Below are 26,647 nucleotides of genomic sequence, written 5' to 3'. Positions count from 1 at the left end.
ACATGCTTTCATTTCAATAAATGTTCAAATGATCCAATATTTCAGCAAAAATCAAAGATTCCAAAAACTGAAAACAGATTTGTGTATCAGAACTTTGTTTTTTCTTCTTTCCTCTCCCATTAATCATCTCACCATCCCTCAGATTTATCTGCTGACCCTTTGGAGGGGCCCGACCCCTAGGTTGGGAACCACTGGACTAAACTAGCTAACTGTATATAAAGTAGTGTAAACTAGCTCCACCTCCAGCAGCTACAACAGTAACATGCTGCTCTAACACTGATGCTTCACTATTAATAATCTAATGATGTCATATATAATAATATATCAGTCAGAGGGACCAAACCACTACTTTTACTGCAATACTTTAACTACATCAAGCTCATAATACTTATGTACTTTTACTGCAATACTTTAACTACATCAAGCTCATAATACTTATGTACTTTTACTGCAATACTTTAACTACATCAAGCTCATAATACTTATGTACTTTTACTGCAATACTTTAACTACATCAAGCTCATAATACTTATGTACTTTTACTGCAATACTTTAACTACATCAAGCTCATAATACTTATGTACTTTTACTGTAGCAGGATTTTTCATGCGGGACTTTTACTTGTAATGGAGTATTTTTACATTGATGTATTGGAACTTTTACTGAAGTAAAGGATCTGTCGAAATTGTGAGATGTACCTTTGTGTTGCCTAGATACAAGAGAAGCAACGTCATCAGACAGCGGCGCACATGCTGTGAATGGCTGCTTCGTGTTGGGCTCCTGTTTTTCTCTGGACTCAAGAGTAATGTTTGGTTACGTGTAGCTTCTGTTTTGTTCACGTATGATAAAATAGTAGCTGTACGTACAACCGGGCTTGGTAAGGTTGATGTGAATATTAGTAATAAGTGACGAACACTGTGGAAATCCCATGACTCATTTTCTACTTCAACCAAGCAACACGGAAAAAACTGTTAAAATCTGAATACTTCTTCCATCACTGCCAGTGAGTAAGTGTAGTGTGTGCTGGTAGCTATATTAGTGGAGGTGTTGGGACAGAACCAGTGCTCCCGTCTCCGCATAGACGTGAATATGAGGCGAGTTACGGTTTCACGGCACCAGTGTGTGATATATGTGATATATATATGTGTGATATATGTGAATAAAGAGAGAGAGCGGGAGCGCAGCTGCGGTCGAGCGAGCCAGATAGTGAATAAAGAGAGAGAGCGCTAGAGGTGAGAAACCGGAGTTACAAGTCAAGTTCTTGTTAACTGGTTCTCTTTCCTTGTAATTGTAAACGTCGAGAGTTTCTCGGCAGTGACAGCACATGTTTAAATCAGAGAGGAAACGTTGTTGACCTGCAAATGCCTGATGATGATTTTATATCACTCATAATTTCATAGACTAGACTATCCATCTGATAAATTCAGCTCATGGTTTATGGAGTTCAATGAAACTGTGGGATCAGAAATATTCTTAACCATATTTTGATGTATTTTCTTCAAAATAAAAACTCTCCACCTGGGTTTCGACACAAACTGACGGTACATTGTGCTGCATCACTGAGCGATGAGGCTTTGAGAACTACCTATATACCCAAACACACAGCTTATTTAGAGGCAAAAACAACCGTATATTATCTTCGGGTTTTAAAATACCTCTGCAAGATTAACTTGAGACCACTGTTACTGCAGTGATAGCTGCCACACAAGCCCAGTTTCCGCCTCCGAAGTGAAACATTTTTCGTAGATCCATAAACCATCAATAAGCTGAATTAATCAGATGGATAGCCTAGTCTACGGAATTATGAGTGATTTTGTGAGTGCATTTGCAAGGTCAGTGACGTTTCCTCTCCGTGATTGGAACATCTGCTGTCGCCGTGAGAAACGCCCGACATTTACAAACAAAGGTAACAAGTTAAGAGGAAAACCAGTTGATTTGTAACACCGGTGAATCAGATCATTAAACATTATATGCACGTTTCGTTCGTTAGTTTGGTAGGTTAGGTTAGGCCGGAAGATAGGGTTACATCAGGGTCAGAGTGGGGCGTGCCTGTCTTAGGAAAGCGAAATACCCATTTCCAGTAAAGACACGTCATTTAAGAAGAATCACATCGAAAGGAGCGGAGATATGTAAGTACATTTTCACTACTTTATCCTTCATCTCTATGTTGCAGAACTTGTATATGTATACGTTGTATATGTGTAAGCCTATAGTACGTATGTTTTTTTTTTTCCTGTGAATTACATTTGAAGTAATAAGCGAGGTAAGAGACAACTCATAGAAGAAGAAGAAGAGAAAGCTTTTATTGTAATTGTATTGTAGATACAACGAAATTAGGAGCGCATTCCTGGTTGGTGCATTAAAAACACAGTAAAATATAGTCTCACACAACACAAAATAAACTAAACTAGATATAGATAAAACGGTAAAGTTTGATTGGCACTAACGCCCCTAAGGTATTGGAACCATGGGAGGTCACCATCCTAGGAAGAAAAAAAATTGGCATGCTGTTGAGATTTTATTTGCTAGCGAGGGGCATTTATTGAGTTCACTCATGATGTACTTCACTCATGGGGTATCTGTAATCTGTAGGACAGAAACCACTTCACCAGTTTAAATGCTCAGTTTTGGACACATTGGACTCAGATGCATGACCCAGAATCAGGGAGATTGAATTAAAATAAGTCTGGACAGGATTTGTCAACAGGTGGTCAGTCCAAACAGGAAAACTGAACTAAAGGGTCAAATGTGCAGGCAAAAACAGATGACAGGAAGGCTGAATGCTGAGGCAGAATGAGAGGAAAGTGGCTGGTTATGGGAGTCAGGTGATGACTGAAGGTAGAAAACGATAATCTCACTGGAGATGAGTCGGGCCTGTGCAGAATCGATCACTGGTGTTCACAGCACAATGTGTTCTGTTTGATGAAAATGTGGCCACAGTTTTCGGAGCGAGGAGAGACCTCAAAGTTGATTGATTTAGATTTTTGACCAGAAGCATAACATCTTATGGAAACTCTTTTTGTAACTGTAAAGATTTATATTTTATCTGTTTGATATTGTACTAAGAAGTTTTGTTTTGTTAACAGAATAATTGTTGTGTGTCAGTAGCCTCCAAATATTACAGACAGCCTCCAATATTAATATAACAATCAATTTTTGTTAGTATCGTGAAGCAACACAAAACTTTCCATAACAAGTAAAGAAACATCTTACAGTCTAAATATCTGACAAAAATATATCTGAACAAAAAACTGTCTTGGATTTCTGCTTTCCTGTCCCCGTGTATATTGACAATTGATTGATTTCTTTATCTCTTTTGTCAAATTCAAGAGGTACCCTGCCATACACAAGAACATCTCTAAAACTCTAAAACAACAATTAGGCCTATTGGAGTAAAAGCTGAACAGATTGAACAGATCAGCTTCTGATCTAGCAGGATGTGAGTGTTTCTGTGACTTCTTGTATAGACTTGGGAAGGCTGGGAAGAAACATCAGGCTCTGAAATGAGAGGGAGAGAACAGGAAAAAGGAAATATGATGTAAGAAGCATTAAAACTGATTGTCGCCATGGCACATAGGGCTTATGAAATCCTGTTCCTTTATTTGATAGTTCCCTGTGCAGAGCAACTGGAAAAAGGGGAAAGAGAGCATGAACATGAACATAATTGGGAGTTCTTTAAAATCACTGTGTTATCCTCATGATTTAATGCATTTTGATGGAAAAGAGGATGCTTCTAACCGTGACTATGTTCATTTTGTGTGTGTGTCTGCAGTGTTTCCGGTGTCCGGCTCAGATGTTGTGAAGTCGAGAAGATGAGTGACTGTGCAGAGGAAGAGGTGGACAGAGCAAAGTCTCCAGGATGCAGCTGTCTGTCGATGAAGAGTAACCACTCTAAGGGATATCCTGTAAACTTCAATACTGAACCTGCACCTCATTCACACTCACTGTAAGAGGAATTTAATGTCACACAGAACTGCGACACGTACAAAGTTAAATGTGTTATTTGTCTTAACAAGAACTTGTGCATTCCTTTTGATGTTTGTTTTTACAGACACTGCAACCAGGGAAAGAGAGCAAAGTCTGTGGAGACTACATGTCAGTCGATGACGAGTGACTGCTCTGATGATTTTCCTCTAGGCTCTAGTGATGAAAGTCAGCCTTCACCTACAAAGTAAGATGACTAACAGAACTCTTAAAGAAGACATGTTCTGCACATTCCCTGGTCTATATTTATATTCTGGGGCTCTACTGGAATATCTCTATATGGTTTCCAGTTAAAAACTCCTTATTTATCTTCTACTGGCCCTTTATGCAGCCCCTCAGTTCAGCCTCTGTCTGAAACAGGCCGTTTTAGCTCTTGTCCCTTTAAGGCCCGCCTCCTGATGAGCCCACTCTGCTCTGATTGGTCAGCTTCAGGAAGCTTCCTCCAGCTCCAGAGGCTATGTAAACAAACTATATTAGCAGGATTTCACTTCTTTTTCTCCTTCTTTACTCCAAATGTCAACTTCTGAAATCCATCCGTACATATTGTAGCTGAATCAGATCAGAAATGTGAGAGTGGACAACAACTTTAGCAACATCCTTAGCAGCAAAGGTAGCAGAATGGAGTGCTATTTGTGGGCATGTGCGATAATCTGTTGTCATCATGAAGAGAAAGTAGAGGTATCTTCGCAACCAGAGTGTTCAGAACATTGATGTATAATAAAACTGAATATGGCGCCACCTTTTAACCTTGCTGCCAGTTACTTCCAGTGGCAACTCGTGGTATTGCCGTGAAAAAATCCCCTGTGGCCCAAAAGGTATTTTCCTCATAGACCACCATTATAAAGAGATGTCTATAAAACTGTTGACAGGATACCGACAACTGTAAATAGGACCGATAATTACTCTTTGTATTTTGAATTTTTAATCCATGAAGGTTTTATATTTGTAAAACTTTCCTTGAACCTAGAAAAGCAATCTGTGACATCATCCCAATGTAAAGTCTACAGGCTGCATGGGATAAACACAACTGTGCACAACACGTAAGCAAACCCAGAAGCTACAAACTTTCTTGGCTCTTGTGCCAGGCCGTCAATTTTCATTTGACTGAAAAGGCACCATCTTTGAGTCCGGTATCCAGTTCCTATAATACAGTAGTCACCAACCCTGCTTCTGGAGAGCTACTGCCCTGCAGGTTTTAGGTATCTCCCCACTTTAACACACCTGATTCTAATAATAAACTTGTTATCAAGCAGATGAAGCTTGTCAAGGGCTTGATAACTCTGTGACTTTTGACTTTCAGAGCGCACATTCGTCCACCTCACGCTTTGGAACTCTTACCATATTTAACATTCGAAATCTGACATTATAACAGAATATGACTGAAAATCACAAAAAGCACAATATGTCCCCTTTAATGTTTCAAAATACTTAAAATGAACTAGTCTGTATGACAAGTTGTCTTCTCTGACAGGGTGACCAATCTCTGCAATGAGCTAAACATACTTTAAATAAAAGTTGAAGACAGGAGTTGGCCTTTAAAGACTTTCCTCAAAAGCATTCAATGTGCACTGGGTTGTGTGAAGAATGAAGTGCAATCCCTGGCTACTTTCACACCTCCACACACCTGACCAATCACTGCACAAACTTGGCATGATTGGCAATTATGACATCAGAAAGAGGATTTTCAAATGCTGTTAAACGATCTGACAAGCACTTAGTTTGAAGCATACTGAGACCTTTAGAGCAGGTATTAAGGAAAGATCTTCAATGTAAAGGGGTCTTCATCTGGAATTCAGATTCTATATTGAAATATTAATCCTAACATCTAGACAGTATGTGAAATATTTAATTAAAAGTTTTTATTGAAAAAGAACTGCCTTTTTTTCACAGGGGGAGGGAGAGGTGTGGTGGTGCTGAGGAGGAGCTGCTGTCCTGCTGTGTCCCAGGTACAGATCACATCACGCCATGGGGGGTCCAGTCTGGTTCATCATTAGTCTTTTTGCAGTGTGGGTAGTGTTTGTTAGCATCGTAACTCGCTAAATTAAGATATTGACCTTTGCAAACATTATACCTGGTAAACATCAACATGTTTGAACTGTCTTATGTTTTAAATTTAAAACATTTCATAGCAGCTTTGCTATTGGTTGACAATGTCAAACCTGACATGGAAATATATTTCTCTCTGTGACCAAATCCATGTATTGTGATTCTCAAATAATTTGAGTATTATGCGACAGAAATATTCAGTTATACGTGCTAGTGACTGAGTCCTAAGCCTTGTTCTGATTTTTTTTCCTGCTCTTATTGATCATTTTTACGTTTGGTACCAAAAAATGAACACCAAAGTCTTTAACCCTCCTGTTGCCCTCGGGTCAATTTTGACCTGGGAGGACAACAGGTGTCATTATGTGCTGTTATCACCACTGTCAGCACCACCCAGAAACCGGAACCAATTACCAAACAAGGTAGTCTCATAAATGGGAGTTCACATAGAATGTTAATATCTGAGAGATATCAACATTCAAGGGTGAACAAAGAAGGGTTGAATTTGAGCTCTGACTCCTTCAATCAGCCACTTTTCACAATATGTTACACACAATAATGACAAAAGAACTTCTCTTTAAAGATATAACAGTGTTTATTAAACTTATTAAACGTGCGTGTGCGCGCTCGACAAGATGGCTATGGGGCCTGACGTGATGATGTCGTCGGTCTGCGACGTGACTATTGGAGGGAGTCACGTCATGCGAGAACTGGATGGCGGAAGTATGGCGGTGTCTTGGTTAGACAGAAGCAAGGTGGCACCGCTTGGTGGTTGGCGTCTTGCACTCACCCAATTCCGTGAAAAACACACGTGTCTGATGGCGGATACGGAAAGACAAAGCAAAGCTTTGTCTGACGTTATCTGACCATCAGATGTGCAAAAGATGTCGGTGCGTGTACCTGTGTGCGCGCGTGTGTACCTGTGTGCGCGCGCGCGTGTGTGTGTTAGTCGCAAGAGAGGGAGAAGAAGGAAAGAAAGCGATCGTGAGGGGAAGAGAAACGGTTCCTTTGTCCACAGACAGTGTGCATATGGACGGCAGTCTGTGATGCACGTTGTCTGGTTTCTGATCGAGAAAGCAACTTACTTTCTCACTCACGGCGGCACAAACACACCCGAGCGGGACAAACACAAAACAGTCTAGTGTGGTGAACACAACTAAACAGGCAGCAAACTTAAAATACTCCTAAGAGTAAGCAGAGAAAATGGACTCGGCGGTCTGTCAACTCACACAACAAGAACAATAGCAATAATGCTAAAAAGCTGAATGCTAAACAACAGCAACTGATGCTGAAAAGAACACACAACTAACACTGCCTCTGCCCAGACTTATGCCTCGTACTTGGTTGCTTCAGAAAGCGAGCAGGCTGTTTGTGTAGTCTGTCTTTCTGTCCGGCTTTATCCTTGGCTCAGATGCAGACGGTGGTCGTTCTCACACGGTTGGTGAAAATCATGGCAGCTGGCTCTCAGCAGCGTGGCGGAGAGAACAGCAGAGTCGACTCGGTGAAGAAGAGCGGAGTGTTTCTTCCTTCTCGAGGGAATTTGAGGACGCTGGTTGCAGCAGCAGTCTCTCTCGGATCCAGGAATGTGTTTGGGTGAACACGGGCGAAGTCTCGTCTCGTCCAGCGAGGGGAGTCTTCGATGAAGGGTGCGTGGGGTACCCCCTTTAGTCAAGCTGACTCACAGAGGAGCAGAGGTTACCCCTAGCTCAGTGACATGGGAAAGGCGTGTGTTTCAGGGCGTGCTCAGTTTTTAAAGGGGTGGTGATGTCATGGCTGCGTCATTAGGACGCTCCGCTGTGCAGGAGCGTCTCCGCCAATGAGAGACTGTATGTTGACTGTTCCCTGCTGAGGTGTGAAAATCGCAAAGCATCCTTGGAAATGGAGTTTGCAATGGACTCCCATTGTCTGTAAGCAGCATTTTGGCGCTATTCCTTTGTCTCGGGGGAAACATCCCCCCTTTGGTCTGAAGAGTGGGGTGCTGGCCACAATCTTCAGAGCAACCCAAGGGCCGAGCTTCTCTGTGTGACCTCGTGGTTTGAGGCCCAACACCAACCAGTGTCCCATTCAACCAGACCTAACAACGCAGGTTTGAAAATGCCTGAGGATACAGGACAAAAGTATATCAGTTAAACCTTATTGATTCTTAACAGTTATTTTTTTTCTCCTCCACAGTGGTCGAAGGACTGATGAAGGTTTTAGATGAATATAAGATCAGTCTGAGGAGAAGATGTGAATGTGTGACTGAAGGAACTGATGAAACAGGAAGCAGAACCTTCCTCAACAGGATCTACACTGAGCTCTACATCACAGAGGGACAGAGTGAAGAGGTTAATACTCAACATGAGGTTTGGAAGCTTGAGTCAGCCTCCAAGATGGAGGAAAACATTCAAATTAAGTGCCACAACATCTTTCAAGTCTTACCTGACCAACAGAAACATGTCAGAGTTGTTCTGACGAACGGTGTTGCTGGCGTTGGAAAAACATTCTCAGTGCAGAAGTTCACTCTGGACTGGGCAGAGGGCTTAGAAAACCAAGATGTCAGTCTGGTGATCCTGCTTTCGTTCAGGGAGCTGAACTTGATCAGAGATGAGCAGTACAGTCTTCTCATGCTGATCCATGTTTTCCATCCAACATTACAGAAGGTCACAGCAGAGAAGCTTGCTGTCTGTAAGGTTTTGTTCATCTTTGATGGCCTGGATGAAAGCAGACTTTCACTGGATTTCAAGAACAATGCAGTTGTATCTGATGTCACACAGAAGTCACCAGTCAATGTGCTGTTGACAAACCTCTTCAAGGGGAATCTGCTTCCGTCGGCTCTCGTCTGGATAACTTCCCGACCTGCAGCAGCCAATCAGATCCCTCCTACATGTGTTGACAGGGTAACAGAAGTACGAGGCTTCACTGACGCCCAGAAGGAGGAGTACTTCAGGAGGAGATTCAGTAATGAAGAGCTGTCCAGCAGAATCATCTCACACATCAAGATGTCCAGCAGCCTCCACATTATGTGTCACATCCCAGTCTTCTGCTGGATCATTGCTTCAGTTCTGGAGCCCATGTTGATTACAGACCAGAGAGGAGAGCTGCCCAAGACCCTGACTGACATGTACTCACACTTCCTGCTGGTTCAGACAAAGAGGAAGAAGCACAAGTATGAGGAGGGACATGAGACAAGTCCACAGGAGCTGACGGAGGCTGACAGGGAAGTTCTTCTGAAGCTGGGGAGGCTGGCGTTTGAACAACTGGAGAAAGGAAACATCATGTTCCACCCAGAAGACCTGGAGCAGTGTGGTCTTGATATCACAGAGGCCTCGGTGTACTCAGGATTTTGTACAGAGATCCTTAAAAGAGAGCATGTGATCTTCCAGAAATCCATCTACTGCTTTGTTCATCTGAGCATTCAGGAGTTTCTTGCTGCAGTGTATATTTTTCATTGTCAAGCAAACAAGGATAGCGAGACACTGGAGACATTCCTTGGAAAGGACTGGGGGAGGTATCGTAGCTGTGACCCATCCCTGGATATGTTCCTGAGGAAAGCTGTGGATGAATCACTACAGAGCAAAAATGGCCACCTGGATTTATTTGTCCGCTTCCTTCATGGCCTTTCACTTGAGTCAAATCAGAGACTCTTAGGAGGCCTGCTGAATGACACAGAAAAGAGTCCAGAAGACATCCAGAGAGCCATCCACAACCTGAAGGAGATGAGCACTTATACCATCTCTCCTGACAGAAGCATCAACATCTTCCCCTGTCTAATGGAAATAAATGACCGCTCAGTACATCAGGAGATCCAAAAGTACCTGAAGTCAGAGAACACATCTGAGACAAAACTCTCTGAGATCCACTGCTCAGCTCTGGCCTACATGCTGCAGATGTCAGAGAAGGTCCTGGATGTACTGGACATGAAGGCACACAGGACATCAGAGGAGGGTCGACTTAGACTTATCCCAGCAGTCAGGAACTACAGACAGGCTCGGTGAGTCCAGGATCCATATTTACTCTTAGGATTTTTGTTGAAAGATGATCTAGGACTAAAAGTACTTCTATCTAAATGTTAGACTTGTATTCTCAAATAAAAGTAAGTCACTGTGTTAATTTTGTCAACAAAATCTAAACTATGGCAAAAAATATTTGTTGACAACTTTTCATGACGAGAACAAGACTAAAACTAAATTTTAAAAAAAGCAGTTTAAGCAAAATTTTTTACGTCATGAAACAAAAATCAAATGATAACCTGAAAGATGGATAGATTCATTAATTGCGCTTTGAATGCAAAGTCATATTAAACAACAAAATAATTTTTGACCTTTTTTCACAACAAAAACGAGACTAAAACTAAATAAAAAGTAACCTTTGAAAACAGGGACAATGACAAAATGTTTAACATTTTTTGTTAACAAATGAAAACTAAAGGATTATATAAAAGACAGATGAAGGACAAATGGACTGAATGAAGTAAATGCAAATCACACGTTGATGATTTAGCTGTTTAAGATGTTGCAGTACCATTAATAAGAACCATTTTGCATTCAGTAACGTTCTGTCTGTCAGTATGTCTAACAGCTTTATGAACTAAATTCATCTACAGTCCACTGAGAATTAGATAAAAAACAGCAACAAAACATTGTGTGAAAATATACAGGCAGCACAGACACATTTATGAAAAGCTAAGTTAACATAGCATTATCAAGCTAATGTTACTTAAGCTATCTTTCTTGTCTCTATCAGAAGGAATGAGTCAGCAGGATTAATGTTGGCAGTCAGCCATCTAAATCGTCTTCTAGATGTTTGCTAAAGAAATATTGCTGCTTTAATGTTGATCAGAAACAGCGCCCGTTTACACTAACTTCGAGATAGACAAGAATGATGCATGTAATCATGGTAACTGTACACAACAAAGATGGTGACAGCTGAAGCCTCAAAATGCTTAGAAGATGTAAAAATTTAAAATGCACGACAGAAATCACTGAGAAAAACTAGACAAGAATGTCTTTATTTTTTGTCCACTAAAACTAACATTTTCATCAAATGACAGAACTAAATCAAAATTAGATGCCAAAATTAACACTGCTACATCACATCACATGTTTTTCTATCAGTTTGGTGAGGTTTTACTCATCAGCATACTGTCAAGTCACACAGCTTTATTTAATTAGTTTTGTGTTGATTATATGTAATTTTTACATGTCATATGTGCCTGCTATCTTGAGCTACACCAATAAATGATTGAGAGATATTTACTGAACATTCTTAGTCATCCAGGTAATTTTATACTGTATCTAGAAGTGCTGTGTTAACATCAAAGTGACTTGCTTTCACCTCTCATCCAAAAGGCTTCTTTATTTTTATCTTTAAGAGCAAGTCCAGTTGCCTTCGACTGAGCATGATTTCACACCAATACATTTTTTTGGAGGCAGCATCTGTTTGCCATTTGAGGAAATTAAACTCAGAACACTTCCACATTTGCTTTACATGCGGTTATTGCCTTTTGGGGTAAATTCAGAGCAATTAGACCTTATACCGTGAAATATTTTATGTTACAAAACCTGTTTTAGGGCAAAGGGCAGCAACCTGAAAATGTTGCCCTATGTGCCACTGAATTTCAGAAGGGAGGAAGTACCCAGTATTCTTTAAGAACAGTCAGAAACTTTTCTGTTTCGGCAAGCAGTATCTGCATTCCTGGCTGAACTAGGCTTTAGGTCAGACACCTTTTTATTCAGTTCTGTGTCAAAGAAATTTTCTCACAATCGTAGTTTGTAGTCTTGATTAAGCAATCATTTTGGTCACCATTATGTGCAATACTGACCATCCAATAATAATAATGTAAGTTTATCATTAATGTAATGTTCTTCTATATGATATGCATGCATGTAACTAGGAATCAGTATGTATGCATGCATAAATGTGTGCATGTAGTGGAAGTATGCAAGAATGGATGTGTGAATTTACAATGTGTATCTGAGGTGAATATATGAATCCTGTATAGGATCTGGATCTGCATTAAAATATTCAGTGATAGACATTTACATTCACATGTTAAAATTCAGGAATCAGTTCTTGATCTACATCCAGGCAAAAAACAGACAGTTTGTAAATATTATGTACACTTCTAACCAAAGACAAACTGTATCTCACTCAGAAGTTTCACAGTAACATGCATTTTGTTCATTTAGTTTGAGGCACTGCAGCTTGTTGGAGAGCTACTGCTCTTCTCTGGCCTCGGCTCTGAAGTACACCCCCTCCCTGAGAGAGCTGGATTGAGTTATAACAGACTGCAGGTTTCAGGAGTGAAGCTGCTGTCTGCTGGTCTGGAGAGTCCAATTTTTAATTAATCTTTTAATTATTATTTATTTTGTTAACTACTATCTTTTGAGTATTTGATGATGTTATTTGGCTCCTTAAACAATGAATAAGAATAGTTTAAACTCAATCTATGGGGTCAAATATTACTGTCAAGTTTATTCATCAAGCACAATCTCATAGAGAAGCAATTCAATTTGTTTTACATAGTGATACAACATTAACTGTAAAGTTCTATTTGAAACCATTTTAATTGTCTACTTTATGAAGTACTTAATAATCTGATGTCCTCTGTTTTTACAGATTAATGTATTAAAGTAAATGATTTCCATGTATCCAGTACTGAAGAATATTAATCTACATTAATGCTGTCCAGTTCAACATCCATTTTAAAATATTTTTGTTTATTGATTTGAGAAGAAGGGCTATAATTTGATCAATTGAAGGACAACTTCCAATAATTATTTTTATACTTGTACTTTTTAACAGTCATCTTGAAGAAAACATACACACAAAGGTGATCTTTGTGGCAATATACACAAGTTTAAAGATGGCCGTTTATGAAATCATAAATATTAACATACGAAAGGGGGAAAAAACTATATGTATATCACTCACTACATCATGTAGACCAAACATTAAAAAAAACATACCATAACATGCAACACTATTTACAAATAAAAACTGGATTAATTTTAAATAAATTAGAAAACAATGAATATACTGTGTATAACAAAACAAAACAAAAAATGATTTTTTACAATTTCTGAAAATATGTTTAATATTGGGTGAAACAACCAAAAAAGGATTAAAAGAGGCTTTCATTATATCCCATCTAACATTTTGGCATCAATGTTATTATTAAACCATATTTAGCTTCTGATAAAATGCTGTATCTGTATTTTTAGAATTCAAATTTATTTCTAGTCTGCATATACAAATTCATATTCATACATACATAAACACACACGTTGATGTTAGCTGTGTATGTTGGTATTTACCCCCATTGTTGATTATTGAAACATTTTCCATGATCCTCATAAAGTCATTCATTTATAAAGTCTCTTAACTCCAACATTATTTATTGTGCTGTTAAATAGTTCATTCATTGCTTTGTACATTTTTGGAAGGCTGCTCAGATCCTCCACAGAGTTTGAAGAGACTGAGTGTTGTTTGTGATGTCTTTTACTTATGTTTCTCGTTTCCTTTTTGCACATGTAAATTTCTGTATTTAAAACCTCCGCAGCTGTGATGACTGTCTCCTCTTAACTTCATGTTTTGTTCCTCGCTCAGACTGAGTTTTTGCGGCCTGTCAGAGAGCAGCTGCTACTTTTTGGCCTCAGCTCTGAAGTCCAACCCCTCCCATTTGAGAGAGCTGGATCAGAGTGACAACAAACTGTAGAAATCAGGCATGAAGCTGCTGTCTGCTGGTCTACAGACTCTCAGGTCAGAAAGATTGTATTCAGTTCTGTGTTAAAGAAACATTCTCTGTCTTCTATTTGTAGGTTGGGTGATCATTTCTATTTATTATAATGAAGTTTTACCCATAGTGTTATTTCTGTGATCTGGGGAAGTGGTGGTATTGCTGGACATGTAACAGCACGTGAGATCACACAGGTTTTAAATTAGTCCAGTGTAACCGAATTAGTCAAAGCAAACAGGAACATTTCAGTTATCAGTTGATATAATGTATCTCACTGCTAAATGTTTCACTTTTAATTAAGTGGTTCAGATAAGTGGGGTCAACTTGATCATTTTTACTAATTAATTTTACAGTAACAGTAAATTTGTTTGAATTTAAATTGTAAATATATAAAATTTAACACAATTTAAAAAAATTTAAATAAATTTTTAATTCTGTTCTTTGTTATTTTTTATTTGGTTAGTGTAACAGTGTTATAATTGTTTTTTTATATTTGATATTGTTATTTTGCTCCTTAAACTATAAATATGAGTGATAAAAATCCAGTTATAACTACACCTATGTGTTCATATATTAATGTCAAGTCAAGTTTATTTGTACAACAGAATCTCATACAGAAGCAATTCAGTGCTTTACAGAGTGAAAAAACATTAACGTTGAAGTTTTGTTGAATCTGTTTTTCATTGTCTAATTAGTTAATCAATTTATGAGTTACTTAATAATCTGATGTCCTCTTTTTTACAGATAAATATATTAAATATGTATAAGTATATTATTATTATTATTATTATTATTATTATTATTATTATTACATAGTTATATATATATATATATATATTATATTTAGGGCAGAAATCAACATGCTGGTTCTATTAAAATATAGTTTTTATCAAGGAGTGACAAGATATATTGATATGTTTGTTGTGCTCTTCCCTGCAGGGTGAAACAATCCGGCATTTCAAGATGTGAGCAATGAGACAGATCCCGACTATCAAGCTGACATATGACAGACTCTGCAGGCTCATCTGTGAAATGTTCACCTTACAGAGCAACTATAATATCTGTTTTACTGACCTCCTGTGGTTGTAGTTGTATCCATAGTGCAGTGATTAGAAGTTTACACTCCCAGCATACGTACACTGACTGAGCCCTTTTATGAACACCTGTGCAATCTAATGCAACAGTTCTGCCATAAATTCTATTTTTATTTTTATTTTATACGTTTTCAGTTTTTGTTGACATTGTCAGAAAAGTGATAATTCTACTTTATGTTCATTATTGAGGTCGTAGTGGGTGGTGGTGGTGCACTTTAGTGTATTTTATTCAAAAGTGTTTCTAATATTTTGTTTCACAGCATTAACATACATGAATACATGAAACATGAATACAATAACATAAATGATTGAAAGAAAGGCTGAGTATGTTTCAAGTTTGAAAATGTCAACACTAATCACACCCTAACCCTCAGATCTGCGTCAGACTGTTCAAATGGCTCAGAGCATTAAAACTTAAAGCTGCCTCACAGAAAGTTTTTGAAACAACTAAAAGACTCCAGAGGACCTGAGGGGCCATCCTGGTTCACACATGGTAGGCAGATCAGTCTGCTGGCAGACTGTGAAGTGCTTGAAAAACAAGTAAAAGAATCAATATGAAAGCTGGAGGCTTTAAAACAGTAATATTTTCTCTCCCTCTGAGTTTTGAATCAGTTGGAACTGATTTAACTTTTTTGTGTTGACAGACAGAAGAACATTACAATTGTCCAATATGCTGGATATTAAAGTTTACATTAGTCTCTTCGTGTTACTCAGAAAGAGAAACTGTTGCACTTAAACAATGTTCGAATCAAGGCTCACGCCTTCATCAGGGGACAAACAAGAATAGCTGTTTGAAAACCACTTTTTATACATTTTCAAACATCACACAAGGCATTGTGTAGTATAATTACATGACTCAGTAATCAAGCCATCATCTGTGTCACATGTATTGTTACCTGTTTGCTCTACACATTATGGCGCCATCTTATGGTTAAATAAAAAACATCAATCCAGTGAAAAGAACAAACAAAAAAAAATCAAATTCCAGTATAATTTCCAACAACTTGTATCAAAGCTAAATAATAACAGTTAAACTGAGCCTATAAGGAAACACCTCAAGTCCAGCTCTTCATTCAGTGATAGTGTGTTTAATTTATGTTTCCAAAACGCTTCATGTTTTAAAAGCAACAGATCCAGAAGCCACCTCGATTATTGCAGTTCACTTTCAGAGTGAGACATTGTGGTCTCTATTGTAGAAAATGTTTTTCTGCAGGAGAAGTTAGATCCTGTCTCCTAATAGTGCTTTTGTGTTCTGAAATCTGAATTTTGAATTTTGTCCTGAGGGGGGACGCCTGAACTCTTTAGTGCACATTGTGTTCAGGAGAATTCAGGTTATCATGGACTGCAGGGCTGCCTCTCAAATCTGAAGCGACAAGAATGTCTTTAAGACTTTTGCCTCTCTTGTTTAACTTGTGCACTCTTGCAATAATGAATTTAAAATACTAACTAATGTAGTATTCAGCACACAAGAGTTGAGTGTGAAGAATGACATCAAATAAACAGGAATTGTAACTTTATTTCTATTTTTGTTTTAATTTTTCCTCCTAGTTTTCTATCTTCAGGTGAGTCTAAAGTAATGTTCAGTTGAAGGGTAATAAAGTAATTTGCACTGAACATTTTGAATTTGGGTCGAGCATACTTTAGTACCATTTCAAAGTTGTTTTTTTACAGAATCTGGTCGATATTCAATAAATAATGTGATCAATGCTGCTTCTCTCTCTGCTAGTATTTTCTGGGATTTTTCTGGGAATGAAGTAGGAAATAATTATGTTTAGAAGACAGTTCTAGATTTGACTTGTTTGCTGTGGTGGAAAGTTTACTCAAGTACTGTACTTAAGTACAGTTTTGAGGTACTTCTACTTTAGTATTTCCATGTGATGCTACTTTATACTTCCACTCCACTACATTTCAGAGGGAAATATTGTACTTTCTACTTCACTACATTTATTTGACAGCTTTAGCTACTTTTCAGATGAAGATTTGAAACAATGGATAATATAACAAGCTTTTAAAATACAACACATTGTTAAAGATGAAACCAGTGGTTTCCAACCTTTTTGGCTCTTGACGTCTTATAAAAAGCAGTGTGTAGTCGGGATCACATTTCACATGTTTATGAGTTGTTAACAACTCCACCAAATAGTGATTTTTCCCTCTAAACTTCTCACATGCTTTCATTTCAATAAATGTTCAAATTCAGCAAAAATCAAAGATTAGAGAAAAAGTCCAAAAACTGAAAACAGATTTGTGTATCAGAACTTTGTTTTTTCTTCTTTCCTCTCCCATTAATCATCTCACCACCCCTCAGATTTATCTGCTGACCCTTTGGAGGGGCCCGACCCCTAGGTTGGGAACCACTGGACTAAACTAGCTAACTGTATATAAAGTAGTGTAAACTAGCTCCACCTCCAGCAGCTACAACAGTAACATGCTGCTCTAACACTGATGCTTCACTATTAATAATCTAATGATGTCATATATAATAATATATCAGTCAGAGGGACCAAACCACTACTTTTACTGCAATACTTTAACTACATCAAGCTCATAATACTTATGTACTTTTACTGCAATACTATAACTACATCGAGCTCATAATACTTATGTACTTTTACTGCAATACTTTAACTACATCAAGCTCATAATACTTATGTACTTTTACTGCAATACTTTAACTACATCAAGCTCATAATACTTATGTACTTTTACTGCAATACTATAACTACATCGAGCTCATAATACTTATGTACTTTTACTGCAATACTTTAACTACATCAAGCTCATAATACTTATGTACTTTTACTGCAATACTTTAACTACATCAAGCTCATAATACTTATGTACTTTTACTGCAATACTTGAACTACATCAAGCTCATAATACTTATGTACTTTTACTGCAATACTTTAACTACATCAAGCTCATAATACTTATGTACTTTTACTGCAATACTTGAGCTACATCAAGCTCATAATACTTATGTACTTTTACTGTAGTAGAATTTTTCATGAGGGGTTTTTATTTGTAATGGAGTATTTTTACATTGCTGTATTGGTACTTTTACTTCAGTAAAGGATCTGAGTACTTCTACCACCACTGATTATTTGTTTGGATCTGTCAGTTTCAGCTGCAATTGAACTCAGCAGCTTTAAACATCTCACTGGACCAGTCAGGAGAGGGTTAACTTCCCTGTTCCTCTTCCTGCTTTTCAGAATGTCATGAAACCTGTTTCCACTTGCCCAACACATATTTCAAACCCCCAGCCTTGGCGTGTCAGCTGGTTTACGACACTGAAGAGAGGCTTCAGATCTTCAGGATTTCTTTGTCTGGACTACTGCGTTGATCATGTTTGTGTCCAGATTTCTCTGCAGATTTAGTTTCAGCTGCTCTCGACCTGCAAGACTCCGGATCTACACGGTGAGTTAAACCTATCAGAAAGAAACAGCAGGAACAGGAATCAGGCACTTCCTAAATGTATGAACTCACAGTCTGGGGAGGTGTGTGTGTAAAGATCAACAGAGAGCTGCTCTTATTACAGTTTGCATCCATGTTTATTGATTGAATTACAACCAAGCAGAGTAGTACTCATATCCTACTTAAAAAAAAGTACATAAGTATTATGAGCTTGATGTAGATTAATACTGAAGGGTTAGAGCAGCATGTTACTGTTGTAGCTGCTGGAGGCGGAGCTAGTTTCAACTACTTTATATACAGTTAGCTAGTTTAGTCCAGTGGTTCCCAACCTAGGGGTCGGGCCCCTCCAAAGGGTCAGCAGATAAATCTGAGGGGTCATGAGATGATTAATGGGAGAGGAAAGAAGAAAAAACAAAGTTCTGATGAGTAGAAAGTACAGTATTTCCCCCTGAAAATTTAGTGGATTAGAAGCATAAATTAGCATGAAATGGAAATATTCTGGGAATTTTACACAAATGTCCACATTTCTCAAACATGTTCCTTAAAATGTGAGATTATAAATTGAAATCTTGACAAAAATAATGGAGCATTTCTACAACTGTGTTAGATACACAACTACCGCTTACTCTATACTAATAATATTTACTATTAGTACTACAACTTCTACTGTTACTACCACTTGTATTGTAACAGTTACCACTATTACTCCTGTATCCTACAACTAGCAGCAGCACTTTTACCACTAAAACTTTTACATCAGTTTTGCTGCTGGTACTAGTGCAGCACATTCTCTAAGCACTGAGTCACAACAACAGGACAGGACATGACAGAGACACGTTTGTCTGAGCTGTTATGATGTGCAGCTGCAACAAACATGTTTTTGTTTTTTTGTTTTTCTCTGCTTCTGTAACCCATTAAATACCAATTTACTTTGTAAACTTTACACAAAAAGTGATTTTGACCCAGTTTTAGTGTTTTGGTGAAAATGTATCTATAGAAAGACATTTTGGTGTTGTCTCGTTTCCGACAGACTGACTCTCCTCAGTCAGCTCTGTGTTTGAACACAATGTTCCTGCTCACCAGGGCCGTTTCTAGCTTTTTGGGGGGCCTTTGCAAAATCTTGTTTGGGGGCCCCCCTAACCTATTTCAAGCATTCATGAATGCACACCAAATCTGCATCATATTCCATATGCATATAAATGAGACCAAATACTATTTTTACACCTGAAAAACTTATAATTATAAATAATCAACCAATAAAATGACTTTTTTAAAACTCAATGTTTTGAATAAATTATACATTTATGGACAAGAATAGATATAAAATAAGTATAAAATGACACTAGAAGATCAAGATAAAAGTGCAAAACCATTTCTCAAATCACATGACTTAAGTTTTATTTATGATGCTTAATGACACTTGCATAAAGATAAAGGTGCAAATGAACTGTGAACAAACAAATTACACACAGTTCACAAATCAACATTTTCTGTTTCATAACAGAAACTATCTGTCAGTTTAGTTCTGTGTTAACAACAGTTACTGAGGTCAATGACTTTTAAACAGCTGAAGAAATAATCATGTTAATAGAGTTGTTATGTAGTGTTAATGCTTGTATTAAAGATCTGTTAGTCCTTTTATAGCAGGTTTTAATCTTGTGCTTTGACTTTTGTTTTTTAGGATGTCCTTTAGTTTACATTTGAACGACAGATTGTGCCTTTAAAATATTTACAGAACAGTAATTCATCTAGTTACAGCAGTGAGTCTGATCTTACCACATTTTTCTGCCTCCTGCTTTAAATGTGTTCATGTCTCTCTGTCACCTGATGCCTGTGCTGCTTCTGTGTGTTTCTCTTTCCTCCTTAAACTTTTTCTTTAAATCTTACAGTATATAATCAGTGTGTGAGGGGATAGTCAGCGGTCATGTCTGTAATGTGAATTCCTGGATATTAAATGTATTAAGTGTACTGAAGTAGCGTCACATGACATGGTTAAGCTATTATTGAGTCAAAAAAAGGCTATAAATGCAGTTGCAAGAACAATACTCTCCAGTCATATCATAATCATGTCAATGTGACTCTTGTGTAAATAAAAGAGAGTCCTGAATATAATGATTTCTGTTTGTCTCTCAGTCCAGTCCGGTCTGGTCTGCCTGTGTTGTCTCCAGTTTCAGCAGCCAGTCTCCATCCAAAGGTAAAATCTCATCTTTCAAAATTCATGTCAGTGTTTTCAGTACAGATAAGGAGGTGGTTAGCTTAGCTTAGCATAAAGACTGGAATCAGGGGGGAAACAGCCAGCCTGGTTCTGTCTAAAGTTCAAAAATACACCTACCAGCTCCTCTAAAACTCACTAATTAACACAAGATGTCTCACTTGTTTAATCTGTGTAGTTTAATGAATGAACTAACAGCTATGTAAATCTCTCTCTCTCTATCTCAGATGCCTCTGTTCGTTACAGCTTCGGTCGCCCCGTCCTGTCTCTGCGACTCCCTGCAGGTCGGGAGTGTCGCTTCATTCTGACACCGATGCTGACCACGGTGGGCGACCTGCTGCGTGACATCACAGCCAAAGACCCCGGGGTGCATGCCACCGCCCTGCTCAATGGAGGTACAAAACACACCAAACACACGTCCACTACATCCACATTCCTCAGTTTGTAACTCTTACTTTAACCTTAAAGCCAAGTTTTAACCCTTAAACAGGCCTTTGAGGAAGTGAGAAGAGGAAAAAAAGAGTCTCCACTCTCTAAAAATGTCACTTTTTTCCTTTTCCTTTCTTCTCCTCAGATGGACAGAGAATCTCTTCATGCACCTGTATGGAAACTGTTTTAAATAAAGATTTCCAGCTCATGATCAATGACATCACATACAACGTTCGCTCACCTGGACCAGGTAAAACCTGTGTGTCTGTATCTGTGTTATGCTTGTGGTAGGAGAAGACCATTAGCAGTAGTAGCACGTAAAAACATTATTTATTGATATTAATAATAGTATTGAAAGCACATTTTAGCCATTTTGGAGAGGTTTAGGGTAGGTTTGGCACATCAAATTGTTACTATAATAATAATAATAATAATAATAAGTTTATTTAGTATAGCACCTTTCACGGAAATGAAATTCACAAAGTGCTTCACAGGACCATAAATTGGCTTGTTAGACAACCTGAAATGTGATGCACTGGAGGACAAAAAGTGTGTGAACCAGAAAATGTCAAATTTTAAGCAATTTATAATTCATATTTCATTGGTTTGCTGTCACAAAAATATTCAGACATTTTCATGGAGATAAATAAATACAGAAAATTATGTTTATACATTTAATGGTTGGAGATTAACTCAGTTCTGTTAGTTAAAATGATGTGTATGTAAAATGAGGACATACATGTGCTGTACATGTATTGATGCCTTCAGGTCTTCTCCCAGGATTACTGATATGTGTTCCAGGAAGTATTTTTACAGCTGTGTTTGTGTGTCTGTCAGGCTCGTCTCATGAACACGTGTTGGGTCTGGATGATATGAAGTACGTGGTCCACCTGCTTCACTCGGCTCTGACTCTTCCTCAGCAGCAGCACCTCAAACACACCGAGCTGATGATCAGACAAGACGAACTCAAACAGCAGCTGCAGCCACTGGAGACGGTACTAAACATGCAGTACTACTACAAAAACTGCTAATATTACTGCTGTTATACACACTGACTACTGCACTCTATATACTACTACTACTACACATACCTCTCTCTCTCTCTGTGTGTGTGTGTGTGTGTGTGTGTGTGTGTGTGTGTACAGGTGAGAGTCCAGATGGCGAAGGAGGCGGAGTCTAGAGCATCATTACTGGGGTGGGTGGGGCTCGCTTACCTGTCACTGCAGGGAGGATTCCTGGCTTACCTCACCTGGTGATGATGAACACATGCACACACACATTTACTACAGCTGGATCAGTCAGGTAGCTCTCCGTCACATGACATGTTTTGGTGTGTGTGTGTGTGTGTGTGTAACAGGTATGTGTTTGCCTGGGATGTGATGGAACCCGTCACCTACTTCATCACCTACAGCACCAGCATGCTCTTCTTCGCCTACTACGTCCTCACCAAACAGGTAAAAAACAAACATATTTTACACTTTTCTGTCTTCAGTTAGTATTCCTCACAAGTACTGACACACAAATGTGTCTTTCTGTACTGTGATGCTGTGTGTGTGTGTGTGTGTGTGTGTGTTTTCAGGATTTCATCTGCCCAGATGTGAGAGATCGTCAGTTCCTCAACTTCTTCCACCAGAAAGCATCTCATCACAAATTTGATGTTCAAAAATACAACCAGCTGAAAGATGAGCTGGCAGAGGTGATGAACACACACACACACACACACACACACACACACGCACAAACTAGGGATGTGCAGAGAGCCCAGTATTTGTATCTTTGTATTTGTTGAGGCAGCAAAAATTATTTGTATTTGTATTTGAATAAAAGTGGAAAGAGGCTTAAAAATCCTAGAAAATTAAAGTTACAAAAAGTTTTCATGAAGTGTTCCCTTGGGAGCGCTTCATTTGTGTCAGTAGTTCAGCTTTATCTCTGGGGAACACTCTCAACTGCGGGAGTGATGTCCAAATTAGGAAATGTGCGTCATGTAGCAGGTGGATGTGACTCCCCTCATTGAGACTTGCTGATAGACGTCACAGCGGAGCAGAGGAGAGACACTGAGATAGCGATGTAACCGACCTGTGTGCTGGTATTTAACATGTTTTTGGTTTTTTTCCTGAAAACAAATAATTGTAAAAACCCCACTATTTGTGCTTTGCCAAATAACGTATTTGTATTTGGGTACACCCCTAACACACACACACACACACACACGCACATATTATGTTCTTGAAGTATGTTTAAGGATGTAGAATCAAAGAAAAATGAAATAGGAAACATATTTTTGTTTATTAAGTATTGTACAAAAAAAGCAAGTTACCAAAGTGCTTTAAAGGGCAGAAGAAGAAAAGGGGCATGAATGTCTTTATAATAAAATTTAAGAGTAAGAAGTTTGATGCTTTTACATTGTGTTTCTGTACAGATTCAACTAAGGAGATAGAACGTGTACATTAGTGAGCTTTAAAGATGTTGGTTATTGTTTGTTTGTTTGTTAGAGCCAGGCTAGCTGTTTCCCCCTGTTTCCAGTCTTTATGCTAAGCTAAGCTAACTGGCTGCTGGTTGTAGCTTAATATGAAGTGTACATGGACATGAGAGAGGAATCAATCTGAACATCAGACTCTAAAGAAGAAACTGAATAATCGTATTTCCCAAAATGTCAAACTCCCCTCTTAAACATAGCACATAATGTGACTTTTTACAACAACAACAAAAATACATACTGTTGCTTTTGACTTACTATTTTTGTGATGTAGCGATGCGATGTTCAAGCCATGACATTATTGATTTAGTGCAAATTCTAACTGAGTTTCTAAAAAGAAAAAATTAAAAATGAATGTTTGTTTCCATCCAAACAGAATTTCAATAATAGGTCCCCAAATTTTATGCTGATTTTCCTGGAAATATTTGTAGTAATTTGCACATATTTAATGGTTAATTTTTAGGACGTTTTACAAAGAGAGTGGTGCAATTTGGTATAAATTATACGAAAAAACCGACAAAAGGATTAAGTTGGTTTAATTGGTCATTATAGACTATTTGAGGTTTCATACATAGATAATTTGTAAAATGTTTTAATAAATTAGACAATTCTTTAACTGTGTTGTGTAATATTTAGTTTTCAGTGTGTAGTTTTGTTTGCTTAACCCAAGATCAGCATTTTAGGTGTATTCAATAATTTCCTTAAAGCAGCTGCTGTGTAACTGCTCATTCTTCTGACATTTCTTTTAAAGCGTTTTGTACTTTGGTATTATACAGGAAATGTGCTCGTTATAGAATTTTTAAGAAACAACCCAATATGCTAATATGTACATTGAAAACTAAGTATTTTCTGTCATTTAAAGTAAAATTACCAAATAAACCAATTTAACACTTTTTAAAGTTGTTTCTTATTATTTTTTTTACCAAAAATGCACCACCTGCTCTGTCAAATATCCTAGAATTTAATTGTTAAATATCTGCGAATTACTCAGAATTTTTTCTGGGAAATTTGTAGAAAAAGAAAAGAAAAAGAAAATGCAGATGAATGTTTGTTTCCATTCATTGCTGTTGTGTGAATATTAGCAGATAAACAGCAGGTGGCGCTAATTCTCCGGTCAGTGTCATTAAACCGTTGCAGAAGAAGAGGAAACGAGATGACATTATTTAAAGAGTGGCGGTCAAAACTCTAACGATGGAAAACATGATGGAAATATGACGTTTCTGTTTGTTTCATGTATTCATATGAGGAAGGTTACAGTCTCCTCATCATCACTCCACACAGATCTGATGTTTTCAGCTCTTCAGTGGAAATCTTTTATAAACAGGTGCATGTGTTTGTGTCTTCTCATGTCACAAGCAGCAAAGCTCATCAAACTTTCACAGATAATCTGAAACAGATAATCTGACGTAAATAAAATGCAGAAATCATAATAATGATTATAACTCTGTGTGTTTGTGTGTTCAGGTGGAGAGTAATCTCAGGACGTTGAGGAGTGCCATTCAGCTGCAGCAGCCGGTGGATCAGATGCCTCAAAGAGCCAACTGACATTTTACCTAATTTTCTTTTTTTATGTGACATAAAATATAATTTTTGTACGCAATGTTTCTGAAAAATGTTGGTTTCTGTTTCATCAAAGACCCAGTGGAAAAAAAAAAAAATCTTTCTGCATCCCCCTGCATAATTTTTTCTGCTTTCTATGGATATCTGTCAAGTAAATGTCAAAATATTAAAGTATTCATACATCGAAACCCTTTCTTTTGTCCTCCTGAAAAAAACATTAAAAATATTTGACATAATGAATCTTGCACATGTACACATAACTTTATATTAAGTCTTTTTGTTACCTAATAAAAACATGGTAGCTGTAGAAACAGATTAGCAGCTTATGTAATATTCAAGCTATATGAACAAATATCATTATTTTATTAGCTATACAAACAGGAAAACATGCTTTATTGGCATTTTATTGGACACTAAGTAATATTTTTCAATTCAGTTTTATTCATATAGCGCCAAATCACAACAAAAGTAATTTCGGGGCACTTTTCACATAGAGCAGGTCTAGACTGCACTCTTTAATTCACAGAGACCAAACATCCCCCCCATGAGCAGCACTTGATGAGTAAGAAAAAACTCTCCTTTAACGTGAAGAAACCTCAAGCAGAACCCGGCTCTAGGTGGACGCCATCTGCTTTGACCGATTTAAATACCAATACAACCAGCAAAAAAAAACAGGCGATTTAAAGGAGTCAAAACAGCAGTCAGGTGTCCATATGAACAGTGAAAGAGGTTTTCCTCGCTGTAATCATTCCTCCTGTTCATACTGGATATTAAAAGATCCTTCAGAGATCCTGGAGGCCAAAATCCACAGTGTGTCCACACAGTCATTTAGTGCAAAAATGCATTTAAAGTTTGCTAACACTTTATTTTACATGTCCCCTAATTTTATACTGATTTCCTGAAAATTCTTTTAGTAATTTGCACGTATGTAATGGTTAATTTTAGGATATTTTACAGAAAGGGTGGTGCAATTTGGTACAAAATGTAAGAAAAAAATGAAAGAAGTTTTAAGTTGGCTTAATAAAGTAAATTTTTGACAATTCATGTTAGCATAGACATAGACAAAGCATATTAGATTTTTTAAATAATTACCTAAAAGTAGCTGCTTGCATAACTGTTAATTCTTACGATATTTCTTTCAAAGGGTGATGTAAATTTGATAGTATACAGGAACTGCGCCCATTATAGAGTTTTTATGAAATGATCTAATAAGTTGATATGTTAGTGACACATAAATCTACACACTGAAAACTTTCTGTCGGTGAAAGAAAAATCACCAACTAAACCAACTTAACACTTTTTAAAGTTGTTTCTTATACTTTGTACCAAATTGCACCACCCTGTCTGTGAAATGTCCTGAAAATGAACCATTAAATACCTGAAAATTACCAGGATATTAATATAAAATTAAAGTAATGTAAAATAAAGCATTTACCAAAGTTGATGTGAAGCTTCTATTCAGCTTCATCAGTCTGAGTTAGTCATATCAAGTGGATATCTGACACATTTACAGTCTTTTTAGCATCAAATTCCCTCTTTGTGTTTCCTCAGACAGTGTTTCCCTGTTGAGCTGCAGGTGGAATTATAGTAACAAAAAGAGGAACTCTGACAGTAAAAAGACTGTAACGTTGAAAGATATCTACTTGATTTGACTCATTTGGACGCTGAAGCTTCATATTAGCTTCAAGATAAACTTTAAATACATTTTTTTGCAC

At 37.6% G+C, this 26,647-nt stretch overlaps 2 protein-coding genes across 4 annotated transcripts; both read left to right on the top strand.

Moving 5' to 3' along the window:
• The first annotated feature begins 741 nt into the window (after window positions 1–741).
• On the top strand, window positions 742–16,358 carry LOC137174401 (protein NLRC3-like). 3 transcript variants are annotated; one of them, XM_067579645.1, is made up of 7 exons: window positions 742–2,129; window positions 3,773–3,946; window positions 4,052–4,171; window positions 5,875–5,930; window positions 8,200–10,000; window positions 13,618–13,770; window positions 14,687–16,358. In XM_067579645.1, exons 2-6 carry the CDS (start codon window positions 3,813–3,815, stop codon window positions 13,724–13,726), a joined length of 2,220 nt encoding a protein of 739 aa, XP_067435746.1. In that variant the 5' UTR covers window positions 742–2,129; window positions 3,773–3,812; the 3' UTR covers window positions 13,727–13,770; window positions 14,687–16,358. The 3 variants fall into 3 exon arrangements, with proteins under 3 accessions (XP_067435746.1, XP_067435747.1, XP_067435748.1); XM_067579646.1 differs by lacking the exon at window positions 13,618–13,770; XM_067579647.1 differs by lacking the exons at window positions 742–2,129; window positions 3,773–3,946; window positions 4,052–4,171; window positions 5,875–5,930 and adding an exon at window positions 7,980–8,113.
• Window positions 16,359–18,035: 1,677 nt separating this feature from the next.
• Window positions 18,036–25,120, top strand: LOC137174737 (calcium uniporter protein, mitochondrial-like). Its single transcript, XM_067580199.1, has 9 exons — window positions 18,036–18,258; window positions 20,389–20,449; window positions 20,695–20,862; window positions 21,042–21,146; window positions 21,734–21,891; window positions 22,042–22,148; window positions 22,254–22,350; window positions 22,476–22,592; window positions 24,837–25,120. The coding sequence occupies exons 1-9, from the start codon at window positions 18,187–18,189 to the stop codon at window positions 24,915–24,917; spliced, it is 966 nt and encodes a 321-aa protein (XP_067436300.1). The 5' UTR covers window positions 18,036–18,186; the 3' UTR covers window positions 24,918–25,120.
• Window positions 25,121–26,647: the final 1,527 nt, after the last annotated feature.

This window comes from Thunnus thynnus, chromosome 22, assembly GCF_963924715.1.
Source record: "Thunnus thynnus chromosome 22, fThuThy2.1, whole genome shotgun sequence".
Lineage (NCBI taxonomy): Eukaryota > Metazoa > Chordata > Actinopteri > Scombriformes > Scombridae > Thunnus > Thunnus thynnus.
The sequence above is the reverse complement of the archived record's forward strand: the minus strand, read 5'-3'. Positions and strand labels throughout refer to the sequence as shown.

Excerpts from the sequence above, each read along its gene's own strand:
- LOC137174737 (XM_067580199.1), top strand. The coding sequence starts at position 18,187 with ATGTTTGTGTCCAGATTTCTCTGCAGATTTAGTTTCAGCTGCTCTCGA. Across the intron at positions 20,863-21,041 it reads CACCGCCCTGCTCAATGGAG|ATGGACAGAGAATCTCTTCA; the intron begins GTACAAAACACA and ends TCTTCTCCTCAG. Across the intron at positions 22,149-22,253 it reads TTCCTGGCTTACCTCACCTG|GTATGTGTTTGCCTGGGATG; the intron begins GTGATGATGAAC and ends TGTGTGTAACAG.
- LOC137174401 (XM_067579645.1), top strand. The coding sequence starts at position 3,813 with ATGAGTGACTGTGCAGAGGAAGAGGTGGACAGAGCAAAGTCTCCAGGA. Across the intron at positions 5,931-8,199 it reads GCTGTCCTGCTGTGTCCCAG|TGGTCGAAGGACTGATGAAG; the intron begins GTACAGATCACA and ends TCTCCTCCACAG. Across the intron at positions 10,001-13,617 it reads AGGAACTACAGACAGGCTCG|ACTGAGTTTTTGCGGCCTGT; the intron begins GTGAGTCCAGGA and ends TTCCTCGCTCAG.